The sequence below is a fragment of the Macaca mulatta genome, chromosome 7 (assembly GCF_049350105.2).
Source record: "Macaca mulatta isolate MMU2019108-1 chromosome 7, T2T-MMU8v2.0, whole genome shotgun sequence".
In the NCBI taxonomy this organism is placed as follows: domain Eukaryota; kingdom Metazoa; phylum Chordata; class Mammalia; order Primates; family Cercopithecidae; genus Macaca; species Macaca mulatta.
The window spans coordinates 89,171,200-89,198,979 of NC_133412.1; the positions used below are offsets into that span (position 1 = coordinate 89,171,200).

The following is a 27,780-nucleotide window of genomic DNA, read 5'->3' on the forward strand; positions in this document are numbered from 1 at the left end:
GGTGCAGAGACTGAGGAATGTGAGTTTATGCTCAAGTCATTAACAAGAGAATTCTTAGGCTGTTCTGTGTGATGACTTCAGATTTTAAAACAAATTATAGGATGTGTAAGTACAACAAGAGCCACATATTTGTTGTTTGACCAACAAAATTTAATATTTTGGTGAAATTATTTCTGTGTTGAGTTTCTGTTATTTCTTTTTAGAAACCCAGTTTTTAAGATTATTTCATGGAATGGAATGGAATCAAATTTGGCATAACACATAAAATAGCAATGCAGCCTTGCTTAGTGGTAACACTCTTGGGTCTAGTGGGCTGATCTTTCCTGGTGTCCACATTTCTGCTATGCGGATCTGGAGTTACGTTAAAACATGCACTCGGCCCGGCGCGGTGGCTCACGCCTGTAATCCCAGCACTTCAGGAGGCCAAGTGGGCGGATCACTTAAGGTCAGGAGTTTGAGACTAGCCTGGCCAACATAGTGAAACCCCATCTCTACTGAAAATACAAAAATTAGTTGGGGGCGGTGGTGCAAGCCTATAATCCCAGCTACTTGGGAGGCTGAGGCAGGAGAATCTCTTGAACCCAGGAGGCTGAGGTTGCAGTGAGCCGAGATAATGCCACTGTACTCCAGCCTGGGCAACAGAGCAGGACTCTGTCTAAAAAAAAAAAAAAGAAAAGAAAAGAAAAAAAAAAACACGCACTCAACAGGTCTAGCAATCTCACTTCTAGTATATTTCCAAAGGCAATGAAATCGGTATGTCGAAGAGCTTTCTGCACTCCCGCGTTCACTGCAACACTTCGCAATGGCCAAGACATGGAATCCACCTAATGTCCATCACTATGTACATAAATGGGTAAAGAAAACCTGGCACATACACATTATAGAATACTATTCTACCATAAATTAGAAAAAAAATGTCATTTGTGGCAACCTGGCTGAACCTGGAGGACATGATGTTAAGTTAAATAAGCCAGACACAGAAAGACAAATACCACATGATCTTACTGATAATGTGGAATCTTAAAAAGTTAAGTTCATGGAGAGTAGAATGGAGGTTACCAGGGCTGAGGGTGAGGGAGCAGATTTGGGAAGATGTTAGTCAAAGGATACAAAATTTCAGTTAGGAAGAATAAGTTCAGTAGATCTATTGTACAACATGATGACAGTAATAATGATGTATTCTTAAAAATTGCTGAGACAATAGATTTTAAGTGTTCTCACCAAACACACACAAAAAATGTGTTGTAATACATATGTTCATTAGCTTAATTCAGCCGTTCTACAATGTGTACATATTTCAAAACAATATGTTGTACATGATAAATATGTACAATTTTTATTTGTATATTAAAATTAATTAATTTTAAAAAAAAAGAAAGTCTCCAGTAGTCATCTGGTCAGCACCCAATATTCTAATCTGTTTGTGATATCTGAAAATCCTAATACAGCAAAAGCAGGATGGGGGTGAATAGAACTGCAAATCTTGAGCCAACATTTTATGTGCCTGGCATTGTTCCTGGGTTCAGGTTTTTAGAGGTAAATGGATGTTTAGGCAGATAATTTTGTCAATTAAAATAGAATTCTCCCATCTAGTCCAGTTAACCTAGTCTCACCAGTTAGTCTGTGCCACCTTTGCAGCACCTAGAACCTTCACAATATTCCTGTAACCTTGTCCAGAGTAGTGGCTTGCTTGCTTTCTCTCCCCAGCCTCCTTCCCTTCTCTTTTTCCTCCCTTCCATCTCCTAGAAACAGAGCCTACCTAGTTTGGGGGTCTGTGATCTGTGAAACAGCAGCCTTGGCTTCTGGGTTTGAGTGAACTCAGCTTGTTTTGGTGACATGACATGTTCCTGTCTGCCTGTGCTGCTCCATTTTTAACCTTGTAAGTGCCAGGATGCCAGTGGGAAATCAGGAGTCCTTCTGATGAAATTTTTCCAGCAGATATTATCACATACTGCAGGGAAATTGAATCTATGTGCTGGCCTTACTGTTGAGAAATTTTTCCTTATGTCAGACAAGACTCTGTCCTACTATAGTTTAGTCTCATTTCCTCTTATTTAATCCTCAGAGGATATGGAAGGTTTGGAAGCTTTCAGGCAACTGCCTTCCTTTTAGGAACTCCTTGTGTGCCTGAATACTATTAAATCACTCCTCAGACTTCTCTTTTCCAGATGAAATAATCTCAGGTCTTTTGGTCTTTTCTTGTAGCCCAGTATCATACACCAATTTCCCAGCCATTTAATCATTTTGTTCTTCTCTGGATGTGTTCCAGTTTCTCCATGTCCCTGTTGAAATGTGAAACTCAAAAAGAACACAGTACAGCCTGACCAGTAGTATAAGTGATATAAACAGCAGGCCTCAGTGGGGAAGAAAGAAAAATCTGCCAGCTTCCCCTTGGTAATGATCACCTGTGAGTGTTTTGAGGAATTATAAAATGCCAGATACTGCATCCATTTTAAGAGACACAATATCAATAAAAATCTTTTTTCTTCGATCAAAATACTTCTAATTTTAAAAATTAAAACAGCTTTAGTAGTCTTTAAAGAGTAACCATGATCACAGTTTTTAATGGCAAAATAATCATTGATAGGGAACTTATGATTAATGTTAACTTGATCCCCAGTGATTCCAAGCCCATTTCCGCATAGACATCTGTGCTTAGATGTCTCAGAGAGGTCTCAGATTCGTTGTGTCAAAACCAAAATCATAGTTGTTGCCCTCAAAAGGCCTCTTCTCTCCTTTGCTGCTTAGCTCAGTCAGTGGCCTTGTAATCCATTCGTTACCCAAGCCAGGAACCTCACAGCATCCCTCACTCTTCTTTCTCTCCAGCCACCCCTTTTTCATTCCAACCCAAGCCTCATGGATTCTGCCTGTTAAATGTCTCTGGAATCCAGCCATCTATCACCACCAGCACCGCCACAGCTCAGACTCCAGGTCACTCACCCTGGGGGGATGGTATGAGCTATCATATTGTATGAGCCTCTTCCTGGGGCCATGACTTACCAAGCCAGAGCATCTCTGTGAGTCTGCCTGGTGTATAGACAAGGATTGGTGACTTCTTTGTAGGTCTGAACTGGGTAATGCAGAGCATGCCCAGGAAACATGGCTTGTACCCCCAATTCTCTAAGACATGACAGTGCCTTCTCTTACTGCCAGATCCCTCAGTCTGTCCTCAGCACAGCCATTTCCCTGGATCTCAAATCTTACCAGTTCACTGCTGGGCCTGAAAGCTTTCGCTGACTCCTTTTAATCTGCAGAATGAGGTTGAAACTGCTTAGCTTGGACAGGGTCCCTTGTGAGCTGGCCCTGACATCTCTCCAGCATCATCATTTTCTAGGAAAGCCATTTCCCCACAACCCCCAAGAAAAGCATATCATAAAGAAGTTTTCCCTTAGGGAGGTTCCCTTGACTCCCTTCTCTCCTCTCCTTTCCTCTCTGAATCCTTGCCATATGCGAAGTCCACTTTTCTAGTTGTCATGCTACCTGTTGACACTGATTTCCCATGTCCCACAGAATGTTTCAGGGTGAGAGTCCATGTCCCTGGTGCCCAGCCAGGCATCTGCCATACAAGTGCTGGTTCTGATGATCAGTGGTCTCTGTGGTCTTAGACTTGTAACAGGACTCAAATGTTTGCAGCAGCATTGGAAAGGGGTGCCATCCAGTGTGTGAATGTGTGTGTGTGTTTATTTTAAATTGTCTATGGAACTATCTCAAAGATTAAGGCTGGCAGGACTTGATCTATACATAGATGTAGACTATACATAGATGTAAGAATTTCTGTTCATTTTATAAAAATGAATAGAAATTTTCATTCTGTTTATTAGAAATAGAATGCTTGCTGCTGCAAGTATTTGAGTCGTTTTACAGATGTGAGATCACAGAGACCCCTTACCACCAGAACCAACACTTGTATGGCAGATGCTAGGCTGGGTACCAGGGACATGGACCAAACCCTGGAACATTCTGTGGGATGTGGGAAATTAGTGTCAAATGTATGCATTTTCACTAACAGTCATTAAACTGCATGCAAAGATTATTTTTCTTCAGTCTATCATTGAAACTATTACACCAGAATATACTGTACTTTAAAAAATGAGTTTATGCCTCAGTCTGCACCTATTTACTCTTTTTTCAAATAATTGTTTGCCATGTTCTATTTCTGACACCATTTACCTTCAGGAATTCTTACTGTATGATGGGGAATAAATGAATATACAGGTATTTTTTTCGTACTTCTGACTGAATGTGAAAAAATGAAATGAGCAGATTCTTCACCTGGTGATATTTATCATTTCCTCCTCTTTGCTGCAGCAGGATATGAAAACTTCATCCATCTGATCATCGCTCTGCCCGTCGCTGTCCTGTTGATCGTGGGAGGGTTGGTGATCATGCTGTACGTCTTCCATAGAAAGAGGTCAGTGATGTGCAAAGTTATGACACTTTCTGTGGCTAAGTGGTTTGATGATTTGAATGTGAGTGAAGGTAATCTTTTTGAAGATTTCAAGGAAATATTTTATGGACTGGAAAACCTGATTTTCCCATCAAGTGTTCTTCCAGGAAAAGAGAACCTTTTCTAATGATTTTAACAACAGCCAAAATAATTTTTCGATAGTACAGACCTTCCCCTGGCTGGCTTCTCTGGTACACAGAACTGCTGCTGGTGCATGCTTTTCCAAACGTGATGCACTAGCCCTCCCAATCAAATAAGCCTTTTTATTTCCAATGAAGTAAAGAAACAGATGTTTCTTAAAAAGCTCTAATTTCAGGCTACTGCGGAAGCCAGAAGATGTGTTAGCAAATGTCTGCTGGCCCACCCAGGCCTGAATTGGGAGTGTAGACAAGAGCTGCTGTAAACAGTAAGCTCTCCCCATTCTCTTCTGCTGATACTGTGTGAGACAGAACAAATGAAACTGTTGTAGCAAAGATGAAAGTATATACAGAAATGTATGAAGGTGGGGTTTTGTTAACGTAAGTTTAATATTTTTGACAGAAATAACAGCAGGCTGGGGAATGGAGTGCTGTACGCGTCTGTGAACCCGGAGTACTTCAGCGCTGCGGATGGTAAGAGTCCGGGCCACCGGCACTGCTAGCGTGCAGGGGAGGTAGATCGGGAGCTTCAGGAGGGTTGCTTATTTGGGAAAGGAAGGAGGTTTGCATTATTTTGAGCTACCTTTGGCCTTGGACCTGTCTTCATTAATATTTCTTTTTTTTTTTTTAATCAAAGTTTTTAGCAGTTCAGTGAATATGTCAAAACTTGTGAACTGTATGGGGTGCCCCAAGGAAACACAGGCTTTAGAGATGAATGTGGCCAGCACAGTAATCAATTTATTTAATTGCTTGAGATGTTATGCTAGAATGAAAACAGCTTTTTAATTGTTAACATCTAGTCAGAGGATGTGCTGCAGCTGACAAAACAGTCCTTTTAAACTAGTTTCAGCTTGAGTATCATCTCATTATAATTGTCTTTGATGAATTACAGCTCTGCTTTTTTTTTAATCATGGAATTTTTCTGTCATTCCCTTCGACTAGGGTTATACGCTCATGGATCATTCACATTCCCTTTGGTAATAACTAATGAGGGCCATTCAGTTAAGTGGCTGGGAAGGTCTGACACGGAAGTTGGGTGATCCTCAATGGTTATTTCCTTTTTTGCTCTTTTCTTTCTAGTATTTTTATATCCAGACCTTTTGAGTGAGTCAGATTAGAGTGAGGGGTTGGTCATTGAGTCCAGTGATACTAGGACCCTTAACTGGCACTTTGCTAGGGGCTTTTACAAACACCATCCCATTTATTTCTTAAACCCCTGCAAAGTGGGTTTTCTTAATGCCCATCTGCAGGTGAAGAAATGAGCTCCCGAAGAAACTTGTGCAGGGTCACGTAGCTAGACAGTTGAGAAGTCAGGAGGAGAATGGAATCACTGCGGAAAGGGCTGTGAGGTCCCCTGGGCAGGCAAGGAACTGGCCCGCAGGAGGGGCTGGACTGGATTCATCAAATGAATAAATAAGTTGAGTGAGTATGTTTAGAGGAAAGTGTTTGCTGCCTTCTTGCCTCGGGAGAAGTGAAAGTAGATGCAGGAGATGTGAAATAAAGAGACATGATTGTTGTAATTATTGTGGTCAAATGAGAAAACATAAGAAAATACTTTGATAATGTGAAAACACCGTTATACTGTGTAGGGTTTTACTATGGTTTCTTTAATCATTTCTAATTCAGTTTATGGTAAAGTCAATCAAAAGCAGCCTCCTCTGAATGGGAATCAGGTGCAGAATAATAAGGACATTATTTCTGTCTACATAAAGATCTCACAAAGTTGGTTTCTTAATAGTAGTATATACATGCATACATCTGTATGTTTGTGTATGTAAGGCAGAAAGAACATTCTGGATGGATGCACACCACACTTAAAAGAGTTGTTACTTGTGGAGAGGATCTTTCCCTTTTTAAAAAAAAAAAAAAAAGCCAGATGTTTGTTGCATGCACCTGTAGTCCCGGCTACTCAGGAGACTGAGAGGATTACCTGAGCCCAAGGGCTGCAATGAGCTAGAATCTCACCACTGCACTACAGCCTAGACTATAGAGCGAGACTGGCTCTTAAAAATCAAAATCCATCAAGAAGATAGATATGCATTGTTTGTATAAATAATAGCTTCTAAAAAAGAAAAAAACAGGAAGGGAGTCATCCCAGATAATGGAATTGATAGGAACAAGGCAAGACCGCTTTCCCCTCTGTGAGGGTGGACTGTGACCGTACCAGAGAAGCTATTCTGCTTTGAAATACAGCACTAGAGGTTGGTGTGTGTAGTTTTTTGACTATGAAGTGTCCAGGAAGAGAAAGAAAGCATCAATAAAATCAGATTCTCATGGTGACTTTAATTCACATTTTGTGTCCTTCTAGAATGTTTTCATGATATGTCTTGGTACTTCATTAAAACAAAAACAAACTTATTGCCACCCATGCCGACAGGTGGGAACGGTGTCACCTTATTTGAACTTAATTTATTCGGCCTTTGACAAGCACCTTATAGCCAGTATCCTCAAGGGGCAACAAAATGACTTTGCAGTTCAAAAGTGCTTTAAAAACTTGCTTTTCCCAAAGCTAATCTGCATGTCACCATTCTCCAGAGTACATTGAAAATCCCCTACAGGAAAGTGCTGATAACATTGAGCACAGAAACCACTCCTGGCTGGCGGCGCTGGGGACTGCTGCTTAAAGTCAGAGCTGCTGGGTTGAATGTAGAGAAAAGGATTGAGGGTATTGACTTCAGAGATCTCCCAGGGAATGAATGTGATTGGTTTTAACTCCATGTTTTATGGCAGGCTAAATAGTTAATTCTGATTAAAAGCAAGCCTGGATTCTCAGAGATAAATGGCTGGAGACAATGAACTCTTTACACTTTCTGAGGGGCATTGTGAAGAGCCTTATCTCCTGGGTTGTTTTGCATACTTACTCTCCTCTGACAAGCACCCGCCTCTTCTTCAGGGGTGCAAGCCACCTATGCCAGCTGGAGGGCAGAGTTCCATTCGTGAAACCCTTGAGACATATGTACTGTAAAGTACAAAAATGTATAGGAAAGAAAACTGAAGATGATTAATAAAGTTCATATTGGACACCCCTCAGAGGTCTAAATTGATGGTGCCCCTCCTGGGCCTAATTTATAATAAACATCTGTCCTTTTAGACATCACTTAAGGGTCGATAGTTGGGATATGGAGATGTTGGGATACAGTTGTCAGCCTCTCACATCCAGCCACAGGCCCAGGGTCAGCATCTGAAAGCATTAAAGCAAAAACAGGCACCATCTCCACTTCCTTTCTAGCCAGGACCACTTCCTTCCCACAGTCAGCATGTGGTAGAGCCTGGTGGCAGGTCCCGTCAGGCAAGGACATTAGCACACAGCATCAGAGGAATTATTGACGTTTCGTATGGATCTTATGGAATAGGTTGATTTTATTTTCATTTTTACCCTACCCATTTGGTGATGTAGAATTAAGCCTCTGGTTTTGTTTTCTTTCTGATCTTTTTTCTTTTTTTCTGTTTTGCCTAAAAATATTTGTTTATTCATTCATTTGTTTTTTTGAGACAGGTCCTCACTCTGTTGCCCAGGCTGGAGTGCAGTGGTGTGATCTCAGCTCACTGTAGCCTCAACCTCCTGGGCTCAGGCAGTTCTCCTGCCTCAGCCCCCTGAGTAGCTGGGATTCCAGGTGTGTGCCACCACACCTGGCTAATTTTTTAATAGAGATGGTGTTTTGCCATGTTGCCCAGGCTGGTCTCAGATTCCTGGGCTCAAGCAATCTTCCCATCTTGGCCTGCGATTACAGGCGTGAGCCACTGCACACGGCCTATTTATTTTCTTAAACCAGATCGAATCTAAACAGAAACTGGAGAAGAAATCCTATTCAGGCTTGGTATTTACTGTGCATTCCTCCGTTGGCGAAGGTCCTCCTGAGTTCACAGAGCCCTGGAAACGCCTCTGCTCATCAGCTGCCTAATTCCCTCTCCACACTGGGCACCACCAAGTCTCTCCCTCAGTCTCAGAGCTCAGTTGCTTCTGCACCTCATCAGGGATCCAGCCATCAAAGCCAAGGCTGGGGACACTTTGATTAGAGTAATCCTACCAATAATGCAATTCACCTTTGTAACCGCAAATTTTGTAGTAGCCGTATTTTTTAAAAGTAAAAAGAAACAGATCAAATGCATTTTAATAATGTTTTTAATTCAAATAATATGTTTTATTTAACCCATTATAGCCAAAATATCCATTTTAACATGCAGTCAGTATTAAAGTTACCTAAATACTTTTTTTTTTTTTTTTTTTTTGGCTGGTCTTTGAAATCCCATGTGTATTTTATTTACACTTACAGCATGTCTCAAATTGGACTAGCCACATGGAGTGCTCAGGAGTCCCATGTAGGGACCAGCTACCGTGTTAGATAGCCCAGGCATGGCATCTGTGTTGAGGGCCCTGACATCCCTTTTGGATTCATCCAGGAAGTAGGACCTCACATGCACCATCATCACCTCTCACATGCGACTCTGACCATTTTCCCAACCCAGCATAAGAACTCTTCCCTCTCGCTCCTGCTCTCCTCCTTTTCACATTTGCATTTTAATCTGTTGGTGAAGATGGGTACAGTCCTGCTTGACCATTTCATTCAGTTTCTCTATCCCCTATGGTTAATTTGTTTTTTTCAAAAATGTATTTTTATATGATGAAATCTAAAAAAACAACTGCTTTCTTTCCTATACTAGACTTCTTTGCTTTGTTCTGGTCCTTATATCTGTTAGTATCCTCAGATTATCTTGAAATCCTCAGAGACTTGAAATACTAGTACTGACTGTACAGTTTTCTTACTCAAATCAATAGCATGTGGAAAGTTGAGAGCAAGCCATGCCATCACTTCCTGGTATTCTCCTTTGTGGGTTTAAGGAAGTAGCTTTTTACATTCTTTGGCTTAGAGTTCCCCCAAAGCACGTTCTGTCTAACGGCCTTGTTTCTGTACCTGCTTTAATTACGGTTTCTTCTCCAGTGTACGTTCCTGATGAGTGGGAGGTGGCTCGGGAGAAGATCACCATGAGCCGGGAACTTGGGCAGGGGTCGTTTGGGATGGTCTATGAAGGAGTTGCCAAGGGTGTGGTGAAAGACGAACCTGAAACCAGAGTGGCCATTAAAACAGTGAACGAGGCCGCGAGCATGCGTGAAAGGATCGAGTTTCTCAACGAGGCTTCTGTGATGAAGGAGTTCAATTGTCACCATGTGGTAAGAGAAAGTTCCTGAAAAGCCAAAATGCTGCACAGGAAGAGGGTATCACACAAGCCCCTCAGTGTGTTCTTGGCTACATATACCTGTGGGTTTGGTGTCTTGCCTTTGCCTTTTGGATAGTTACCCCATTACCTCACTGTTACCTTCCGACCTCTATGCTCAGACCAGGCCACAGCACCACAGAGACAGTTCCAGACAACACAGGCACCAGCAAGGGCCACCCTGACCCTCTGAGTCTTTCTCTTTTTGATTCCTCCCAGGTGCGGTTGCTGGGTGTGGTGTCCCAGGGCCAGCCAACGCTGGTCATCATGGAACTGATGACGCGGGGCGATCTCAAAAGTTATCTCCGGTCTCTGAGGCCAGAAATGGAGGTCAGTTTTCATTTCCACCAGTATTACGTGTTGCCTTGTCTAGCTGTCTTTCCTTTAGAACCTCTCTGCAAGGAAATGCTGTGTCTTTAAATCAGTTTACTCTTCCAGCGTCCAGTGTTTCTTACTGCATGCTCAGTTATAGGTCATTTGTGCAACGGATTTCCCCAACTAGAGTCAGACTCTGATCTTTGTGAGGGGAACTTCCTGTTCCTTGGATCCCCTCTGCTAAGCCCCTCTGTGCCTTTGTTCCTGCATTCCCTCTGCCCCCAGTCCCTTCCCCACATCAGTGTCCACCTGCCAAGCCAGGCCAGTGCCACTCTTTCCCCGAAGTTTTCCTGCCCCACTCCAGTAACCGTCTCCTCTGCTAACTTCTCAACGCGCTTGACTCATGTCCTTGCATGCATTCTCTCTCGTTGTGTTGTGTTGTGTTGTTGTGGGAGTGTGTCCCCCCCCCCCATTGTGTTTAGCTTTTAATGTCAGTCCAAACGCGTGGCTCGGGGCCGCATTTGTGGCAGGCACTCTGTCAATAAATGTGTGTTGCAGTTCAAGGTTAAGCTGCCTGGATTCTTGCCCTTGCATCTGAGAAGTTGCTGGGTGATTTCCCACCCAGCTCTGTGCACAAGATGTTCACCCATTCATAAACCCACTCCCCACACACAGCCCCCTTCCTCGGCATTGTTGGTGGTCCTTGTCTTTGCCACTGGGAGTCTGGTTTCCTCAGACTCTACGTCCACATTTCAGGATTGATCCAGGGTCAATGTCTTGCTTGCACTTTTGAATGAATGATCCCACCTCAGTGGCAGGATTTCTGCTTAGTTTCCTAAAAATTTCACTTTGGGTTATGAGCTTCAAATTCTAAACCTGCTGAAGTCCTATGCAATTTTTCATTAGTCACCATGGTATCTCCCCCCTCTGTAGTATTAACCTACAGGCCAGCTTTTTAACGTATGCAGGCATGACTTTTGAGTAATTAATTCTACAGATAAGCTGGGAGATAAATGCTGAGAAATAAAGCCAGCAACAACTGTGTTTTCATTTGGCTGTCTCCGTGGGTCCGAAGTCCTCCTTTTGACCCTTACTTTGCTACTTACGGGGAAGCAATGTGTCTGCTTTTATTCCTTAGAAGCAGTAACTTCCCCTTCTTGGCCCCTTTGGAAGTTCTTTTGCCGTTCTTCATTTGGGCTTTTTTTTTTTTTTTTTTTTTTAATGTTCTTTGAATCGGCAACTTAATCATCTTCCAAGTGACAGTTTCTTAATTTTAGTTCCAAACACCTGTTCATGTATGACTTCATTTATTTACAGCACATTGTGTTTGGGGCCAACTGTGGACTGGGGCTCCAAGCAGGGTGGTTTACAAAACTCCCATCCTCTGTTCCACCAAGCATTGGTCCCCAGCACCCCTGGGTGTTAGTGCCTCTTCCTGGTTCACTCACTCACTTTCTGTCTCTCTCTCTCTTTCTCTCTGTCTCTCTTGCTCTCTTTCTTTGTCTTTCTTTCTTTCTCTTTCTTTCTTTCTTTCTTTCTTTCTTTCTTTTCTTTCTTTTCTTTTCTTTTCTTTGTTTCATTCTGTCTTTCTGTCTTTCTTTCTTGATGGAGTTTTGCTCTGTTGCCCAGGCTGGGGTACAGTGGCATGATCTCAGCTCACTGCAACCTCCACCACCCAGGTTCAAGCGATTCTCCTGCCTCAGTTTCCCAAGTAGCTGGGTTTACAGGTGTGCACCACCATGCCCAGCTAATTTTTGTATTTTTAGTAGAGACGGGGTTTCACCATGTTGGCCAGGCTGGTCTTGAACTCCTGACCTCAGGTGATTCACCCACCTCAGCCTCCCAAAGTGCTGGGATTATAGGTGTGAGTCGCTGTGCCTGGCCCTTGGTTCACTTTAATACACAAAACAGCATGAAGGAGAAAAGCTTGATGAAACAGGTGACTGGAGATTTGGCAGAGTATTTCCTGCCAGCATCGTTTGAGGCACCTCTGAAAAGTCCGAAACTTACTCCCTTCCTCCCCAGTTTCAGGCACAGAATAAAAATTCAGAACATGTGGCCTCGGTCATGGCTCTGTGGCTGGCTGCCTGTGGTCCTCAGCCAGCCACTGCAGGTTCCTGGGCCTCAGTGTCCTCAATATAAAATAACAGGGTGGGACAAGATTACTGAAGTCCCTTTCAGAACTAAAATTCACCTTTAAATTGGTCAGATTTAAATTTTTTTTTTCTAGCTCATGTCAAGTATTAAAATGTGTGTGCTTACCCTGCAGTTTCATTATATTCAGTCTGCTCCCCCGACCAAGATTCACTTATTTATCTCACTAAGCGTACGTGTATGTGTATACTTGCCTTAAATAGCTGTAACCAAATTAAAGATTTCTGCTAAGACGAATGAAAGAATGGCAGTGCAACACCATAAACGGACAAAATTTCAGCCCTCTCTCTCTGTGCTTAAAGTTGAGTGCTTTTATTGATTCTGTTGTTCACAGCAATTATAAATGACCACTTCATAACACATATACGTCATGTTGTAATATTCAAGTATTGTGAGCATAAACTTTACATTTCACATGCATATTTCCTAAGGCACCACACATATCTAAAGCCCTAAAAAGTAGTGATTTGGACTTACCCCCACTGACTTAATGTCACTTCCCCAGATAACCACGTGATAAGTATTTTAAGTCGCCAAGAGACAGCTTTGACAGCCTGTTCAAAATTCAAAGGTTTGTGTCTCTGAGTGTAGAGAACCAACCCAGAAGTACTGAGGAGTTGTTATACTGATTCCAAATACTAGCTTTCAGTAGAAACTAGCACCTCGTAGGGCAACAGCCAGCATCTACTGAGCATTGACTATGTGCCAGGCACCACTGGGTACTTTCTGTGCATGGCCCCAGGTCATCTTCTAATCAGTGAAACCATCGTGATACCCCATGTGGAAGAGCCTGGGCATGCTCATCTGGTGGCCTATCAGAGCCCTATGGCTTTGCAGTGTTGTGTGAGATGCTTTGCAGTCAGGAAAACCAAGGTAAAGTCTATTGCACTTGGATATGCGAGAGTAAAAGGTAGCATGAAAATTAGGGACTAGTGATTGTTTTAGGATGGAGAAACTTGGGCATATGTTTTATATAAAGCTTTTTATATATGTTTTTATATAAAGCTTTTTTCTAAATGGATGTATTATTTAGGGGTAATTCTTTTTAATTCCAAAGCCAGCATGTTGCTGTCCTCTGCAAACAGGAGATGCTTATCCATGTTACTTATTCCTGGTCTCCTCCAAGATAAGCTCCAGCTGGACTTCAGTTGTCAAGGACTTGTCTTCCATAATGCCCACAGAAAATAATAATGCCACATTGTAAGGTGAAAAGAGTAATCCTGGTATTTTTGTATTTTAGAAGAAGGTTAAAGGGAAAGAAAAGGATTAAATAAGTTATAATGATGCTTTTATGGGAAACAAAATATACCATATCCATTTGGAAACACATTTGCTTACTTCCACACAGCCTTTGTAACGTGCTGTCCTTCCTCTTATCTGTACTTTGGTGATGGAAATAAAAGGAACATATAAACGAATAGTAATTTGAGTAACTGAGAATCCTTACTACCAAATATTGCTTGTTTCACTTTAAAAAATTTTTTGCCCTACCCACAATAGAAAATGCTGGTCCTAGAGAGAGCAAACTGGTGTTTCCCTCGGCAGCTCTGTGATGTGGTCAGGGAGCAAGCGCAGATAAACTTGCGGGAGCAAACAGGTGCCATGCTCTCCATGATGGTTTGTTCCTTCCGAGCAAGTCCTGGTTTCTTAGCATAAACAACCCACGGTGCCCAGATTGGACAAAGATGATTTGCAAACCTCGAAAGAAAATTGGCATAGAAAAACAATCCAAAATTCTCATGCGAATTTTTTTTAATCTCCAACAGAATAATCCAGTCCTAGCACCTCCAAGCCTAAGCAAGATGATTCAGATGGCTGGAGAGATTGCAGACGGCATGGCATACCTCAACGCCAACAAGTTCGTCCACAGAGACCTTGCTGCCCGGAATTGCATGGTAGCCGAGGATTTCACAGTCAAAATTGGAGGTGTGTCCTTAGCTTTCCAGATCTGAGCAAGAACTGAACTCACAGGTGTTTTGAGGACCTTGTTGGCATTAGTCTGCCCCTGGAGAGGTTTTCTAGTGTGTCCCTTGAGTGCACGGACTCTTTCTTGGGAATGATGTGATTGTCTCCAGTTGATGGTCACAAACCTGGTGTGGTCAGTCCCAGTGCTGATTGCTCTTGGACATGGTGGTTCAGCTACTGGGCATGGTCCCTGAGGCTGCCTCTCCAGATATTTGAGGCATTTCTTGGTAGAACACATCTTAGCATTGGTTACAGAAATAATCAAGACAATGTCTTCAGGAGATTTCGACTTGGGAATAAAACTCATTGTCCAACTTTGCATTCATCCCTCAAATTTTCCTAGCTTATAAGGAGCATTGCTCCCCTTCCAGGGGTGCACATTGTTTTCTTTTTTTTTTTTTTTTTTTTTTTTTTGAGACAGAGTCTCGCTCTGTCGCCCAGGCTGGAGTGCTGTGGCCGGATCTCAGCTCACTGCAAGCTCCGCCTCCCGGGTTCCCGCCATTCTCCTGCCTCAGCCTCCCGAGTAGCTGGGACTACAGGCGCCCGCCACCTCGCCCGGCTAGTTTTTTGTATTTTTTAGTAGAGACGGGGTTTCACCGTGTTAGCCAGGATGGTCTCGATCTCCTGACCTCCTGATCCGCCCGTCTCGGCCTCCCAAAGTGCTGGGATTACAGGCTTGAGCCACCGCGCCCGGCCACACATTGTTTTCTAAGAGGTGAGCTGCCCTAATGTTGAAGCCTCTGCACGGAGCAGGAGAAGTGGCAGGAGCTGGCATGGCAGTGCTTTAGGTGAGGGACGATCACTGCTCACTGGGTTTCACAGCCGGGGCCGGACAGCCTCCAAGCTCTCGACCACTCTCTCACAACACTTACTGTCCTGCTCTTAGCTGACCAGCCTACTGGTTAGACCCCCTTGTTGCCACCACCCACTGTCACACCAGAAAAGGGGTTGAATTGAATTTCTGAGCAATGGTTAAAACCCACTTCAGCCTTTAGGTTTGTGTTTTTACTTTGATCTTTTAATCTGCCTAATAAAACACACATAACACCAGGGCTGCTCAGGAAACCACTACTTTTACCAGGATTCTCATCTTCCCACTATGATATGATGATAGTTTAGAAAAATACCAAATATTTATCCTGAGAAATTGCAGGGGAGATTTAACACCCAAAAGAAGCTATTTCAGATGGACCTCTGTGTCTAGTTATTGAGCTGCCTTTTCTGGAAGTGTTCGCCTTCCTTTAGTAACATAGTTTTTTCTTTTAGTGGTGATTTTTAAATGAAATGTTTTAGCCCCTTTAGTGAACAATGAGAATCCTTTAGAGAATGGTTTCTTTTTTTGAGACGGAGTTTTGCTCTTGTTGCCCAAGCTGGAGTGCAATGGCGCAATCTTGGCTCACCACAACCTCCACCTCCCAGGTTCAAGCGATTCTCCTGCCTCAGCCTCCTGAGGAGCTGGGATTACAGGCGCATGCCACCACACCCAGCTAGTTTTTTGTATTTTTAGTAAAAACAGGGTTTCATCATGTTAGCCAGGCTGGTCTTGAACTCCTAACCTCAGGTGATCCACCCGCCTCGGCCTCTCAAAGTGCTGTGATTACAGGCGTGAACCACTGTGCCTGGCTGAGAATGGTTTCTAAAGTAGGAGTGAGTGTCTCTTTTTCCTCTGTAGGACCTAGAGGTATTGAAACGGAGCCATGTCCCAGAGCCCACATCCCTCCGTCATCAGAGTTCCTTGTTCAGGATCCACGAGTGCGTACCTAGGTTTGGCACGTTGTGGTGTCCTCACGTTTGGTGCCCTGTGAAGCTGGGCAGCCCTTAGAGAGGCAAAGGAGTCCCGAGAGGCCGTCCTGCCTCAGGGCTCCCAGGGAAGAGTTGCCTGTGTCCCTGGCTGGGCTTCCTTCGTGCACCCAGCTCACTTCTTCCCCTTCTCCTTCCCCTTCCCTCTCTGTAGAACTCAGATTGTCCCCATGGAAATGTCAGCCAGCTCCCCAGCACAGGGGAGAGCACAGGGACTGGGGAACCAGGTGGGCCTGAGATGGGCCAGTTCTGTCACTAATTGATGAGAAACTTGGGCCAGGTGCCTTAACCCAGGAGCCTCAATTTCTTCACCTCGGAAGTAGGGTGATAATGTAACAGACCCCATGGGATTGTGAGGACTTGGTACAGGAAAGCAGCAGCATGTGCCTGGCACGGGGCAGGGCCTCTCCAGATGGCAGTTCCTGTCTGTGTCGTCTTCCCACCCTCCTGGCACATGGGAGGAACTCAGTTTCTCCCCACTGTGCATCACACTGGGAGAGGTGTTTTTTGTGCCAATTGCCATTTTAAATCCAAATCAGCAGGGATCATGTTTGCTGTTGAACCATGTGGCATATTTATAGTGTTTTTTGTGTGTGTGATCATGGTTTTTCTTTCTAGAATTTTAAGCTCTTCATGTGTGCTGAGGAAGATCATTTGTGTTTTTTAGTAGGATTCCTTTTCCACTTTGTGCAAGTAAAGGCAAATCCCCTATTTGCATGTGACTGGATTAATTCACAGATAACACTTTCGCACTTCATTTTTATTCTTCACAAGGGTTCAAGATGTTTTCCCAATGCCCAGCATCTCATGGATGACAAATATGACAAGTAATTTTACCAGAGGCAGTTTGAGGGCTCTTAGCATAGCGCAAGTAAATTATGTTGGTTCAAGTCCAAGGAACTTTGTTCTCTTTGTGTTTGCTTTTGTAGCCTTACCTCTTTGTGGCATGAGTTAGAGACATACATGAGCATTTTAAAGTAGAGAAGCCCTTTCTCCTGGGAAGGAGAAATGGAAGAGTCCAGTTAAGAAAAGGTTGTATGATTGAGTGCAAAATCAAAATCTCACAAAGCAGCAATAATTTAGCATTATAAAGCGAGCCTGCCATCAAACATCATTATGTAGCATCTTCTGGAGAAATGGAAAATGGAAGAAATTTTCAAAAATGAGTGGGAGTATTATGTTGAAAAACATATTGAGTAATAGCTTCAGGGGCCTCGTAAATAGCATCTCTTCAGCATCTTACTGGGTACTTTTGTCATCATGAATTGTTACTCTGAATATTTTCCCCCTTATTAAGCAGTGAAATTATTTACTTTTCTCCAATGATGGGGCAGTGCTACCAAGTAAATAAGCATCTGTACTCTCCTGTTCATTTGGTCAGGTTTTAAAACCGTGTGTAAATGACCATTGGTCTCTGCAGTACTACATATTTTCTTAAATCGTGGGACTCTTAATTTTTACACTGCCTCCGTTTTTCTTAATTTTTGTTTTCAAGACAGGGTCTCTGTCACCCAAGCTGGAGTGCAGTGTTGTGATCATGGCTCACTGCAGCCTCGACCTCCAGGGCTCAAGTGATTCTTCCACCTTAGCCTTCCAAGTAGCTGGAACACAGGTGCACACCATCACTCACAAGTGGCTAATTTTTTATTTTTTTATACAGACAGGGTCTTGCTATGTTGCCCAGGCTGATCTTGAATTCCTGGGCGCAAGCAGTCTTCCTGCCGTAGCCTCCCAAAGTACTGGGATTACAGGTGTTGAGTCACTGCACTCAGCCTGCCTCCCATTTAAATGCAATAAAGGAATTAACTTCTTAAGGGAATCAGATTGTAAATATGTTAAAAGTGGAGATTGCTTGGTATTTGCTTGTCATGTGATTAATCATCCCTTACTGTCTCCACCTTATAAAATTGCAAACCCTAATATTTGGCTGCCTTAAAGTGGGACGTGTCTGTGTCTTGCCTTATGTCTCTCCACACAAAATGAGTGTAGGGTCCTCTGCTGCGACAGTAGTGGTGCCTGCTCCAGCATGTGACTCTGCACCCTCTCTTCCCCTTACAGATTTTGGGATGACGCGAGATATCTATGAGACAGACTATTACCGGAAAGGAGGGAAAGGGCTGTTGCCCGTGCGCTGGATGTCTCCCGAGTCCCTCAAGGATGGAGTCTTCACCACTTACTCGGACGTCTGGTATGACAGCCTTTACTGCAGTGCCAGCCTGGACCCCCCAGCCTCCTCACTTCCCACCAGCTCAGTCTCCAGGGCTTTACCTTTCTCTGTTCATTGTTACCCATTTCCAGCTTTAGCTCAGTGTTGTGTGAGCCACGCTTCTTCATCATTGAGGTGTTCCTGTTGTCAGTGGGCTAGCTAAGGGCAGAAGGGCATTTGTGGGATTTTAAAGAATTTGTGGGACCAGCATTTCTTTCCATCTTCAGTGGACACCAATTATGTTTCCAGGAGCTGGGATGTGCCAGAAGCCATCATCTCTTTTTGTTTCTCCCCTGCCTGCCTTCTTTCTCTTTTCCTCTTTAATAAACAGATACTGTCTGTGTGTCTGCCTCACCTAATCTAACCCTCAGATTGCAGACAGTGCTTTATTTAGACCCAAAGCTTATGAGTCCTGATTGTGTTTTCCTGCTGGTCCCATCTGCTGTCTGTCTTTCAGTGGGCATCCACCGTTGCTGACCCAGGGATGGTTATGGGAAGCAAAACGTCTCCCTTAATTGTAAACAGTGTCTTCTAGCAGAAGCTCATCGGCCGAGGGATCAGAGGCCTCTAGGTAGTATTGTTTATTGTGGTTCCTTGGCAACGTTGCAGAGAGGCGGTCAGGTTCTGAAATACAAATGAGGTTATTGGCAGGCTGAGGCCCTGGCACAGGCACCTTCTAGAGTGTCAGCTAGTGTCTTGGCTTTCCTCTGGGGGGGATCCCGTTGCTGTTGTGTTACAGAAATGGTAGTTGTTTACTCCAACAGTCTGGATGACCACATAGAGGAACTATTTCAATAGTGACTGACATTTTTTTTTTTAACCTCGTAAACCTTTCACAGTTCAAGGGCCTTGGATCTTATTTTGAAGACAGGTGCAAATTGGAAATAGCATTTGAATATGACCTGGCAAAGCATAATTGCTTCTTGAGCTCAAGTATGAGATCTGTTTTGCAATCAGCTTGTCCAAGATGGTTATCTCTTTACTGTCAAAGCAAAGTGCTCTGCATGGTTTTTAGAAATTGGGATGGTGAGGAGAGGGCAAGCCTGGGTACGTGCATTCATCTGTTTATTCTAGGCTTTGTGCCTCCAAGAGCTTGGAGGTCAGCTTTGTAGTATAATAAAATAGAAAACTATACAGCCAGGGAGAACAGAAGCAGGATAGAACAATAAAGTGTTGTTAATATCTCTCAGGCAAATTTTACCCAAATTCTGACTAGCAGTTATTGCTACAAGCAGCAACAAAGGGACATAGGGTGTGTTCAATGCCAGTAATTCTGTCCATTTGACTACATAACTACTATGAACCAATATGAAAAGATACGTATAAACATGAATAGGCGTTTGGTATTCATTCCATGAAATGTTCAGGCATTGACTGTGCTTCAGGTTTTGTTTGGTTTTTAACACAGGCTTTGAGAATAGCACAGGTCAGGAAGGCTAGGGCATTGGAGTAGGTTTCTCAGCTGTCCAGGCTCTGAACTAAAGCTGTCCCTCTCAAAAGAATGGAAATGATTTTAGATTGTATTCAACAGCACAAAGCAATGATTCCTAAATAGTTAAAAATCTAGAAAGAAACACAAATTTATTTGACTTTGTGGAAGAGACCCCAGAATTTTAGGATTTGGGATATATCCCTGGAGTCAGGCACAGTCCCCAACGCACCCACAGCATCTTTGACAGCTGGTGGTTGAGCTTTTGCTAAGAGGTTTCTAGGGACTCCATGTTCACTTCCTCACAGAGGTAGGCCAGCCTCATGCTTTAGACATCCTTGTTCTAGGCAAGTCCCTCGTGTTCTGCTGCGTCAGGCTCTGTGTGACACCCATTGGACCTTCTCTCTGTAGCACAATTGCATACCTTGCTCTGTTCTTGATAAGATAGGTCTAGGAATCATCTAAGGAGGTGTGTCTGTTCTAGGCAGAAAACCTCCAGGTTTCCTGCTGTCTTCCAAGACTTCATTCCCAGGCCCTTGGGCGCTGTAGCTGCTCTCCCCGCAGCTCCCTGTAGCACCTGTCCCTCTGAAATGACAAGGGTGCCCTCTAGGCATGGAGCAGACCAGGCAAAGGACTGGGGAACCGCACCCCACAGCCTAGAGCTGCGTCTTCTTCCTGAGCATCTGGATCACCCAACACATAATCTTTATTTTTTATTAAGAAGCTTTCTAAATAGTCACAAATAGCCAAGGTTATTTCCTTCTTTCATGGCGAATTACCATCTGTGGGGAATGTGGATTTCTCTGTAGGTTTTAATTTGCTGGTGAGTGGGCCATTGCTACCATCACCTCCTGGTGTGGGGAAGTGTAGTTACTGAATGCTGCCTCCATCCAGCACGGGCATTGCGGGGGGACTCACAGCCGCAGGTCTGCTCCCTGGGGAAACAACCTCAAGATTCCTAATTAGAAAGGGCTTTACACAGAAACATTTATCTAACGTTTGAAGATTAAACCTGTCCATGAAATGGAAGACTTGATTTTATATGAAGTCATGAATAGCCAACACCACATAGGAAAATACCGGCTTTGAAAACCACAGAAGTGTTGCATATTTCTCAGTGCTTCTGACTGGCTGTGTGGCTGTGTTAAACCTCAGCTTCCCTGGCCTTCGGTTGCTCCATCTGTAAGGTAAGGTCTGTCTAGAGAAGTCTGTGGTACCTGAATAGAGGTTTAAATGGCTGCTGTGGCAACTGGTATTGGGTAGAGATGGTTCAATCTCCACACTTTGCAGTTGTCACATTAAGCTGTGAAGGACGACAGACTCCAGCACTTGGTGGCCCTCGGTGACAGGTGATGCTGACCTCAGACAAGAGTTGCTCAGGAGATAGGCTTTGCAGTTCAACTTGACAAGCATTTGTGGAGAGCTGGGTCTACTACCTCCTGTATTGTTGCCTATGTGTGATGATAAGGCTCTTGGGGGTGTGGAAGATGCAGGGATGATGATGATGATGATGTCATTGTTGTCCTGGTCCTTGAAGGATAAAGTCTTGTGGAGAAGAGGAAGCAATTCTGACAGTTTGGGGTTGCAGAAGCCTTCACAGAAGAGATGAAGTTGTGTAGGCACCCTAAGTATGGATTGTCACAAAAGGAGCACAAGAAGCGGGGCAGGGCGGGATGGGGGAGTTCCTGGCAGTGAGAATACTGGGCAGGCATGGCAGTAGGGAGCGCCTGCTGCAGGTGGGGTTGGTGGGGTTTCCTTGGGGGACTTAGGCTGCAGAGAGATCAAGCCAGGCCTCAGCTGTTGTGTTAGGGATTCTGGACTAATTCTTTAAGCCCTGTTAAGGTTTCTGAACCGGAGGGTGATTAGAGCTGTGCTTGAAGTTGTTCTTGTTAGCCGGAGTATACGGCTGCGTTGAGCAAGACGCTGTAACCAAAGAAGAGAGGGGTGTGGTGGGCCAGGCAAGGAGGATCCTGCACACTGAGGGAGCTCTAGGGGACAGAAGGAGGGTGCCAGACCTTGGACAGATGTGAGCCTGAGTGGACAGGTCGCAGTGGGACTCCGAGGATGCCGAGGGCATGGGTGACAGCAGGCAGACTGCTCAGGTGGAATAGGCATCAGCTGCAGGGAAGCCGGGGAAGAACAGGGCACGAATCAGAGTTCAGTGTGAGATGCACTGAGTTTGTGGGTAGCCCAGTAACCGGGAACTTGGAATGGAGCAGTTGGGCCGTGAGGGCCAAGGTGGGAGCCATGCCGTGAGAATTGGCTGCCTGCAAGCCAGTGACACAGCCAGGAAAGGCACGTGGGGCAAGAGGAGAAGTGGGCCTGGGAGGGAGCCACATCCTCAGGCCATTTCCCAGACCAGCCTGCAGTCAGCAAAAGCAGAGAGCTAGTCATTTCTTCTTTTTTATTTTATTTTTAATTTTTTGTTGTTGGAGAGCTAGTCATTTCTTGTACCAAGCTGCATTTCAGATGTGTGGGTCCTACTGCCGCTGGCATCTGAGGCATGCTGCCCGTATGGCTGGGCTGGTTGCAGAAGGCAGAGCTTCCTGCAAAAGCTGAGGGAGAGCCCCTTCTCCCCTGGGCCCAGGCCTCTCTAAGCTGCTCTTTGGCCTCTGGGTCTCTTGTACAACCTGAAGATGACAGCATTTCTTGGTCACTTGCAGTTAAAAAGGACCTTGGGTTGGTCTGTCCTCTGATTGCTAAGATTCTATTTCTGTCTAGCATCTACTTTTAGTATCAATTTGTACAAAAAATTTTGATTCACCGAAAGTAGCTGAAGCAGTGAATAAAACATTCTCATACAGTCAGGGGCCCTGTGGACTTGGGCACAAGGTCAAGGTCCCAAGAACTCTTGGTGGAAAATCTCCTGCCCCAGGTTCTTCCATGAGGGTTAACCAGCACCTGTAGCCCAGGACAGGTCCAGCTAGAGTCCCTGCCCCTACTTGCTGATGAGTAGCCTACTTTACTCCGCCAAAGGGAACCACGTGGAAAGGCACACAGGCCAGGGAGAATTTGTGAATTATGGAGATTTGCCCTAGGAGGGCACATTTGTTTTGCAGATTCCAGCATTGTCTTTTTTAACATTCTGTCTGAAATTTGTGTACGTGTACTATCTGTTTTAATTTGTTTTCCAGTAGTTTGATCTTCTAAACTGACAAAGCTGCATGCATGGCAGAATTGCTCACTACAAAGTTATTCCTCAGCCAGCTTCTCTGCTTAAGGATTCTTTCTCCATGATACCCCCTACCAGCCAGTGCAGCGCACCCTGGTCCCCCCACCTATGACACAGGCCCTCCAGGCCAGCAGCTCCGCAGCTCTGTTGGAGGTGGGGGAGCAGCAGGAATTCTCTTCTCCCTTGGCCCAGCTGGACCTCAAGATCCCTATAGATCTTTTAAACATTCCAGGACCCAGGCCCTCACCCGAGACCAATCAAATCAGAGTTTCTATTGGGTGTCCAGACCTCTGTTGAAAACCTCCCCAGGAGATTCTCCTGTGCAGCCAGCAGTGAGAACCACTTGGGTAGAGGTTTCCAAAATTGCCTGATTATAAAAATCACTTGAGGAGCTTGGTAAAGCTTGACTGTCCCAGGCCTCATTCGAGGCTACCAAGTCAATGTCCATGCTGGGGCTTGGACAACAATGTCATTCATTTTGGGTTAAAGCCAGTTTGGGAGGTACTGCCTTGCCAGGTAAATGGCTGGGACTAGGTAGATGACAAACCCAGTATACTCTGCGTTCAAAGCACAGATCAGGGGCTTCCTGACCATGCAAGGGATGCTGAAAGTGCCCTCACCATCACCTTCATTAGCTCTACCACCAGGGCTGAATTTAGTCTATGGGGAACATTAGCAGCAACAAAGGGAGGATGATGTCCTACACTTAGCCCAGGGCCTGGCTCGCTGTCTGACAATCACTGTCACCATAGTAAGGACAGTTTCTCTGCTCAGGATGTAAGAAGTGCTGGAAAGTAAGGGGCAGCATGGTTCAGTCCATCCCTTTCCAAGCTCCTCACAGTTTTTTTCTCCCTGCAGGTCCTTCGGGGTTGTCCTCTGGGAGATCGCCACACTGGCCGAGCAGCCCTACCAGGGCTTGTCCAACGAGCAAGTCCTTCGCTTCGTCATGGAGGGCGGCCTTCTGGACAAGCCAGACAACTGCCCCGACATGCTGTACGTACTTCCTGGGCCCCCTCAGTGCTCTTCTGATTTCTCTTCTCAAATGCCTGTTTTCCTGGGTCACAGGAGATTAGATTAAAGCCATTCTCTCTGGTCCTTCGCCTCTCTGGCCAGGTGCGGCTGAGGAACGGTTCGTCCTCATGGAAGGAGCTGAGTTTGGTTGGTAGACCTGTGCCTTTCCATGGGCACCTTAATTCTACCCTATATTCCTTAATGCTTTCGTTCTGATTTGCAGTTCGCACTATAGTGTCTCAGGCCAAATGTCTCTGAAATGTTTGGCCAGAGTAATCCATCCTTATTCATCCTCTCCATGTGAGGTTTTGTTTCTTTTTAAAGAAGGCAGCAACACAACACTTACTACTCTGAAGTCAAATTCAAGAGCCCCCCGCCCCACCTCTGGCAGGCCTGAGAGAACTGCTGCAGTGAGTGTACACAGAGCTGCATGGTCAGGGCTCCAGCATGCGCCATGTAGGGTCAGCTTAGTGTCTTCTGAACCCTGCCCCACATGTCTTCTCTGTTAAGTGTTCACAAAAGTCATAAACCATCCAAGTAACATGCTCTCCAGAGCTTCATCCACTGACCAGTGTGGACCTGGAGTGTGTGTGAACTGACATCCCTGCGAAGCGCTGGTGAACTTGTCTTCTCATTGCACTTTTTTTTTTTTTTTTTTTTTGAGATGGAGTCTCGCTCTGTCGCCCAGGCTGGAGTGCATTGGCGTGATCTTGGCTCACTGCAACCTCTGCCTCCCGGGTTCAAACAATTCTCCTGCCTCAACCTCTCAAATAGCTAGGGTTACAGGCACCCACCACCACGCCCAGCTAATTTTAGTGGAGATGGGGTTTCACCATATTGGCCAGGCTGGTCTTGAACTCCTGACCTCAGATGATCTGCCTGCCTCAGCCTTCCAAAGTGCTGGGATTATAGGCATGAGCCATCGCACCTGGCAACCCCACTTATTTTGAAAAAACACTTTGCAGCTTTTAGTCCTAAGTTTTGTCAGATGACGAGAGAGTTTGTGATGCCTCACGGTGATGGTGAGGCCTCACTACTCAGCACTCCCTGGAGAAGCCCCACTTTTGGTGGAGGACTTACTCTGTGTCCATGGATGGTGCTGTTGGTGGCTCAGTGGAGGTCAGAGCTGCTGGAGCAGGGAGGCCTCTTTGTCTTTCCTGGAACGAGTTTGAGGAGGGGGTGAAGGTGTTCTGGTTCAGTCGTCAGGTGCACAACAGGTACAGGTTGGGAACAATGACTTTGCTTTTGACATGCACTTTAAGGCAGGCTTCAGAGATTGTTCTGGATCTCCATAGGTGAACATAAAGGTAGGCTCCCACTAGTATCTCAAGACCAATTCAGGAGATTTCCAGAAATGCTTTTCAGGACAGGCCTGGCTTCACTTTGGAAAGGATCCTGAGGAATTACTGGGCTGTCATGTCTGCATGAAGGCACCCAGCTCCTACCTCTCACCCATCCACCCACCTGGAGCCAGCACAGACTCAGGCTGGGTCCACACTGGCGGGATGATAAATACAAACCAGACGTGTGTCAGGTGGACAGGAGGGAATGCGGGCTCCAGCAGCCACAAAAGCTTTGCTCATTTGGTCCCGTACAGTGTGGGCCAGGAATCCAGATGCAGGTGTTCTTGTCCTCCTGCAGAGTAGCAGGAGGCAGAAATCAAGATGTCAGTGGGGCAGCGGTCTCACCTGAGGCTCAGGGCCATCTTAAGGCACCTCAGGGTTCTGCAGTTGCAGGACTGAGGTCCCCATATTCTTGGCACCTGTCACCTGGGTACTGCTTTCAACTTCTGGAGGCCAAGGCCACTCACAGTCCTTGCCATATACACCCTCCGTAGGCCTGCTCATAACAGCAGTCTGTTTTTTCAACTGATAAGAGGATCACTCTCTACTGCTTCTACTGGTTTTTTACCTGATGAGGTCAGATCTACCCAAGATAATCTCTCCCTTTTAAGTGATTCAGTCAACTGATTAGAAGCCTAATTAGAGGAGTGAAGTATCCTCTCATGTTGACAAGTCCCACCCATACTCAAGTGAGGGGATTATATGGGATATTTACACCAGGGGCAGCAATCTTGGGGGGCATCTTAGAATTCCATAGTCTCAGAAATCATTGTCCTTATCAAACAATCAAGGTGCTATTTTTGTTTCATAGCACTTTGAGTGTTGCTACAAATACTGAATCCCTAAGCTCCTTGTAAATGGCCTGCCTCTGGAGGGCATGGGGTGGGGAAGACTAGACACACACCCCTGTGCTTTGGGAGTATGTTGGCTGGGCGTCATGCTCAATTAGCTGCTGCTTCTGAACATAGGTTCAGCTAAAGTGTATCCCAGGCAATGGACACTTTGTGTGGAATTCAGAAAGGTGGCTGCAGGAAGAATGCCAGGGAAAGCCAGAGTGAAGGCATCACCCTCGCACAGCTAGCACACGTCGGGGTCCCCATTGTCCTATCGAGGCAGGGCCAGAACCGGAAAGTTGGCTGGTGCCCTGGGCCTGTGCCAGTGATGGGAGGCTCCTCTTCTCTGAGGGTGGCACCTACAGATGCAGAAGCACTGGGTTTCCTGGAGCCCTCATCAAGCAAACTTGCTAGCATGGCCTCTTCAGAACTCCACAATCCAAACTTGGAAGAGACTCGAAAGACCACTTAGTACCTTTTCTTACCCAGTATAGAAATTCTTCTTCTCTCTGTGTTAGTTTTTTATCGCAGTATAACGAACTACCCAAAACCTACTAGTTGAGAGCAGCAGTAAACATGTATTATCACTCAGAGGTTTCTGAAGGTGAGGAATGCAGGAGCGGCATAGCCGGCTGGCTCTGGCTTGGAGCCCTTCTCACGGTTGCAGCCCAGCTGTCCGCTGGGGCTGCAGTCATCTGACAGCTTGCCTGGGGCAGGCAGACCCACTTGCAAGGTGTTGCTGCATAGGTAGTATGCCCTGCATGAACCACCCTGTTCTACATGGGCCTCTCTGTAGCACTGCCTAAGTGTCTCAGGATGTATAGCTAGCTTCTCTTAGAGCAGAGTTTGGCACACTCTCTAAAAGGCCGGCTAAAAAATATTTTTGATGGGAGGCTGAGGCAGGAGAATGGCGTAAACCCGGGAGGCGGAGCTTGCAGTGAGCTGAGATCCGGCCACTGCGCTCCAGCCTGGGCGACAGAGCGAGACTCCGTCTCAAAAAAAAAAAATATTTTTGACTGTGTGGGCCCATACGACCTCAACTGTGACTACTTGACTCTGCCATTGTGGAGCAAACACAGCTGGAGGTGTCATACAAGCTAGTGTGGCTGTGTTCCAATACAATTTTATTTTTGCATACTGAAATTTGAATTCCACATAATCTCTTGTGTTGTCACAAAATATTCTTATTTTGAATTTCTTTTAGCCATTTACATTAAAACCATTCTTAGGCCATAGACCTTGGAAAACTAGGCAGCAGGCCAGATTTTACCCACAGGTACATAGTTTGCCTGCTGTGCCCTAGAGTAAAAGATCCAGGACCTGAGCAGAAGGCACAACGTCCTTTCTGACCAGACCTCAGAAGTCACACTCTGAAGCTCCCACCTTCTCCTTCAGGTTACACCATGTGGGAGTCAATCACATGGGGATGTGAGCTCCAGGACACAAGGGAGAGGACCACTGGGGATCCGGGAGCCTGGCTACTCCCCTGCTCCCCACCAACACACACACACACACACACACACACACACACACACACACACACACACACACCCCACACCCACACCCACACCCACACACACACACACACACACCCAGTGCCCCTCACAGGTGAGCCTGGCTACTCCCCTGCTCCCCACCAACACACACACACACACACCCAGTGCCCCTCACAGGTGACCATCCGCTCCACACTTTGAGTAGTACAGCCACTGTTTTCTTGTCAGCCATTATAAGAAAAATCATGCTTTCGAGTC

General features: G+C 45.3%; 1 protein-coding gene across 2 annotated transcripts in view; it reads left to right on the forward strand.

Moving 5' to 3' along the window:
• IGF1R (insulin like growth factor 1 receptor) overlaps positions 1–27,780 on the forward strand; it is a 319,009-nt gene that overhangs the window by 279,174 nt on the left and 12,055 nt on the right. Inside the window, exons 14-20 of one of the 2 annotated variants that reach the window (XM_015143119.3) lie at positions 4,312–4,411; positions 4,988–5,058; positions 9,525–9,754; positions 10,018–10,128; positions 14,034–14,193; positions 18,091–18,220; positions 23,698–23,832. In XM_015143119.3, the coding sequence (XP_014998605.1) occupies positions 4,312–4,411; positions 4,988–5,058; positions 9,525–9,754; positions 10,018–10,128; positions 14,034–14,193; positions 18,091–18,220; positions 23,698–23,832 (937 nt within the window). 2 annotated transcript variants of the gene reach the window in all.